The sequence below is a fragment of the Nestor notabilis genome, unplaced genomic scaffold, assembly GCF_000696875.1.
Source record: "Nestor notabilis isolate BGI_N333 unplaced genomic scaffold, ASM69687v1 scaffold9580, whole genome shotgun sequence".
NCBI classification, from domain to species: Eukaryota; Metazoa; Chordata; class Aves; order Psittaciformes; family Psittacidae; genus Nestor; species Nestor notabilis.
Window position 1 is genome coordinate 2,459 of NW_009912430.1, and position 4,881 is coordinate 7,339.

The window sequence follows — 4,881 nt, forward strand, 5'->3', positions numbered from 1 at the left end:
GTTTGGTGGCAACTTTAAATTTGGGGGTTGGTTTGGGGGTTTTTCCCTCCTTTTGGCTTTCAATTCTGTCCCAGTTTTGGCTTAAAATATATCCCTTTGTTATACAATGTCAATGAAATTTGCATGGCTTAACTGACTGCAAGACCTCTCAGTCAGTTCTTTAACCTTTAATATTTTGGCAGTTTGTAATAAGCTTATTTGATACTGTGGACCATCAGCATGTACATTTGTAGCTGAAGTTATTTATATTATAATTTCAGAATTTGTTTGGAAGCAACAGTCTTGATGGAGGAAGTAGCCCTATGGTAAAACCTAAGGGAGATAAACAAGTAGAGTATTTAGATCTGGACCTAGATTCAGGAAAATCTACCCCACCTCGTAAGGTAAGCAAATCTTCAACTCTTGCATTTCTGCTATCAAGAGTTTAGAACTTCTTGACAGGTAGCTGCTGGGAAGGAGGAGCCTCCAGCAAGATCATCTTAACTAGTTTGTCAAATAATCAATTGGAGAGCCTGTGTTGGACCTTTTAGAGAAACATGTGCTTGTTCTACATCTGTGTGGAACATCTACTCGCTTTTTGTTGTTCATTTATTTTAACATGTGTTTTTTGCTCTCTTGCCTTTACCAGAAGAAGAGCAGTGGTTCAGGCAGCAGTGTGGCAGATGAAAGAGTTGATTACGTTGTAGTCGACCAGCAGAAAACTCTAGCACTGAAGAGCACACGAGAAGCATGGACTGACGGGAGACAGTCTACAGAATCTGAAACACCTACGAAAAGTGTGAAATGAAAATACTACTTTTTCTTCAAAGAACAGAAAGGAGTGAATTTTGAAGAATTAGAGAACCACAGTGGCAGTGTTGTTCGACTGTACAGTACCTGATTCACTGGTGTGTGAATAGGTTCTTGACCGAATAGGATGGAAGCCAAAGGACACTTTGAATATATCAAAGGAATTTTAGGATTGTAAATCGGCTCTGTGGTCTCTGGAGAAATTGCAACTTGTAAATAACATGTAAAATAGTATCACTTAGTTTTCGGAAAACCTTCTGTTCTGTAGTTAACACATTTGTAGTATTACTATGTTTATGCACTTTTTCAGTTACAATGTTGGTTCAGGTATCCCCAGTTAGTGTACCTTAATGCCTAATTCATCTGGAGAATTATTTTTTTTTCCTTACACTACTATTCCTTGCATTTTTAGGGTAATTAAGCTACATGTAGAAACAGAAATTAATATTTGAACTTCATTTTAACAACTTAAAATTGATTTTGCGGACATACTTTCACAATTGAATAATCTACTTGAAACGCCAAGAGATGACCTTTAGTTACATACTTGTTTATATTTAATACACACAAGATTATTGGAAGTCTACAGGTTACCTTCCTAACAAAAATTGCTGTGAGTTAATAATAATGAACTGTACTGGGTTTAGACCTACAGTCCTGGCTTCTATGTTAGTTGTTAGCAGTGGAACTTCTATTGTATTTTATTAATGACAGTGTTCTGTGTTCAATAGGTGAAGATTCTGCAGGGTGGGATCTTACACTTTTAAAGACTGAATAATTAAATATCAAGTAAGCCTGCAAACCACTGATGGCATGCAGTAATATTGTGATCTCACACTTATTAACAAGAAATAACCTTTATATTATTTACAGAAGGTAGAGTATATAAATCAGGTACGTACCAAGCACTGTTGTGCTAATACACTGATCAGGTTTAGACAATGAGCTTTAGTTTTGTACTATTTAGAAGTTCTAATGTCAGTTTTCAGTTCAAGATTAATGGGACAGTTCGACATTCACTGTTTGTAGTACTAGCAAAATACTGTGATTTTGAATTAGACATTAATTCAAATGGAAATACTATGTTTTGACACCATAGTGCCCTTCTTATGATCTCTATTTTACTTTAATCTCCTGCTTGGCCTTATATTTAAATCCCTATGCAACTGATATTTTATATCTCTGTTTTTAAAATTAGATAATATACTTAAACGATCCCCTTGTAAACCACTTGTTCCTCTTTCCTGGTACAGGATTTTAAGCTCTGTATACTGTGATCTTTTATTTTACTATGCCAGTTCCAAATAATAATCTGCCTTGATTTAGAAACATTTGTTTGTTATTTGGAAGAAGGTAGAGTTCTTCGAATACGTGAATGAGTTAGGTCTAGATAGAAAACTTACTAACACTATTTTTATTTTTTTTTACACAAACTCCCTCAAGTAGTGGTTGGTTTTATTTTCCTGCCCAATTGTTTTATTTTGTCCAGATGATTTAAAAGTTGCGCATAGAGCTGTGCTATTTTCTGGGCTGTTGGCCTTTAGTACTGTGCCTAATCTACCACTGGTTGTTTCTCTCCCCTCACAGCCACAATCTACAGTATGTAAATTATCTTATTCTTAACAAAGGTTCTTTCTAAATTAGTAATATTTTGATGCTTTGAATGTTCATTTTAAAAAAGAAACTAAACACAATGCATTTTGAGGTGAATTTTAAATAAATCAAGTTGTTCAGTTTTGATGTGTAAACTCTGTCCTGTGAAACACAAACCGATGTTAATGCATTTATGAAGATGCCTGGACACCAACCACCCTTTTCAAAATTGTAGATTACCTCTCAGTACTTCTCAAAAAAATGTACAGCTAAAACAGTGTTCCTTATCAAAGTCTGATTTAAAACCCTGCGCTGGACAGCTAAATGATCTGAATTCCCAGTCTTCTGGGAGCCAGAAGAAGTGATGGGAGCCAGCAGACCTTGATGGCTAAGTCAACAGTAGCTCAAATCCGTAAAGCTTCTGGAGTTGTAGCTCAACTCGGCTTTGACGGTCTTCCTGTCCAATAATGAACTCTTCTTCAGTGATGCTACCATTGAAGCACCTATAGGCATGGTGAGTAGTAGTAACTAATGTCATGATAGTTCTGTTTTAGGACACTGGCTTTATGCATGTTATCAGTGCAGTGACAGCAGTGCCCTCCACTGCTGAGATGCCTGTAATTCATTAGCAGATGTGGTTAGATAATCACTTTGCTGTTTATCCTACATCATTGTTTTGGTGCTTGCCATTAAGAATCATCCATACTGTGGACTCCCATGCTCATGTGTGCACCCATTCAGTAAAATTATCTTGGAATATTTCAAACTCGTGTTTCTTTACTCTCTCAATAGATGGGACAGTTTGAGGGAGAAGGTTTGGAAAGGCTGCTCATCTTTTACCTATCCCTGGCCCATCTGTCTTTGAAATTTCTACCAACTACACAATTATGTATTGTTTTATAAACTCTTCAGGTTTTTGCAATTGAGCAGTGATATTTACTTATCTATACTATTTTTTCAGATGATGTGAGCATCTCTGATAGTGAAGTAAAAATGCCTAAAAGAACTGGGTTCCTAGGGTGGCCTTTCTTAACTAGTGATACAAGGTGGTTTTGCTTCAAGTTTGTTGATATAAAGTCCTTGCTTTACAGATTACACTTGCTTTTTCTTCACTTTAAATTTGGCAGTATTTGCAATGTTAATTGTTATTATGATTGAGAATCCGTTCTTAATTTCTAGGCTTTTTTTTCCTTCCTTTTGTTAAGGAAAAGAACAGGGTTTTTTTTTACCTGGATGGACAGTATAATGCTTTCTAAGCAAGAGTCTAAAATTTCTCTTTAATTAGATTTCTAAGCAATTTTCTCTCCCTAATTCCACTAATTCATTTTCTTTACTTACATGTTGTCCAAAGTATGTTCAGAATGAGGGCCATCATACTAGCTCTGTGTGATAGATCTCATTTTCACCTATAAGATGGGGTGGGGCTTTGTGCTACGGGACTGTCTGAGTTTTTGGATAGTCTTGAGGATGTGAATATGAAATTGGAAAGGTGAATCCTGAAATTGTAAGTGGCAGAAAGCAAGCTAGATTGCTGATAGTCTTGTGTAACTTTCAGTTAACTTCCTTTGTGTGGACACTGTAGTTGATGGTGGGATGGGTGCTGGTAGAAACTCCAGTAGGTATCGGAGCAGGAGTGGTTTGTGGGCATTGTTTGTTAAGTGTTCGTTTTCAAACAGGTAAGTTCGTTCTTGTTTCATTAAAACAGTATGTTACCAGTTGTGGATATAGTATTCATTGCTGTGTGTGTCATAAACGAGTAATTTTAAACTGCAGATATATGTGTGTAATAGAGGTCTTTTACAAATACACAAAATCTTGATCACAAAAATCAAAAGAAAAACTTAGTTCCTTGTGCACTAAGATTGACTCTAAAGATGGTTTGGTAATACTTCATGCCTTCATTACTTCACTGGAATAATGTTATCTGGTAACTACTAATGGCCACGCTTTCACACACTGTAGTCTCATGAAGTGCAGGTGCAAACACAGCTGTTCTGTTCTGCTAAGGATTTGTAAAGTGCCACTGAAAAGGATGAAAAGATAGAACGTTATAGTTAGTCTTTTTTACTGTACTGAGATTTGGAATGAGGTAAAAAAGACATTAACAATCCATCCACATATGGCAGTTGTGACATAGTGCCACACATAGGGCATACAGACCAATTACAGTCTTGCTGTTTTAATTAAGTTATTTAGAATTCATTGCTCTGTGCAGCTAAGTAGGGAGTGATGGGCAGCTCTATAGCTTTCACATTGCACTGTGAGCTAAGCAAGATTTTTATCACAATGAAATTTTAGCTTACTGACTAAGCTAAATATAGATATAGTTGTCTTGCAGAACTACTTTGGAAACTCAGCAGCCTTGGACACACCTTGCATTCCCTCCTTTACTATAGAGCTTTATGTCATAAAAAGCCAAAGGGTATTTATTTGTTCAAGGAAAAGGTGCTGCCATACAGTATCAGTGTGCAATTTTAGAAAGTAGTAACATTCCTTAAT

The 4,881-nt window shown here is 36.2% G+C and overlaps 1 protein-coding gene across 1 annotated transcript; it reads left to right on the top strand.

The window, feature by feature from the left end:
* The first annotated feature begins 266 nt into the window (after positions 1 to 266).
* On the top strand, positions 267 to 2,114 carry LOC104409503 (GRB2-associated-binding protein 1-like). The gene is made up of 2 exons (XM_010019397.1): positions 267 to 383; positions 629 to 2,114. The coding sequence occupies exons 1-2, from the start codon at positions 303 to 305 to the stop codon at positions 785 to 787; spliced, it is 240 nt and encodes a 79-aa protein (XP_010017699.1). The 5' UTR covers positions 267 to 302; the 3' UTR covers positions 788 to 2,114.
* Positions 2,115 to 4,881: the final 2,767 nt, after the last annotated feature.

What these genes read in the sequence shown, in the direction of transcription:
- LOC104409503 (XM_010019397.1), top strand. Translation starts at nt 303, where the DNA reads ATGGTAAAACCTAAGGGAGATAAACAAGTAGAGTATTTAGATCTGGAC. An exon ending in AATCTACCCCACCTCGTAAG is followed by an intron (nt 384 to 628) that starts GTAAGCAAATCT and finishes TGCCTTTACCAG; the next exon opens with AAGAAGAGCAGTGGTTCAGG.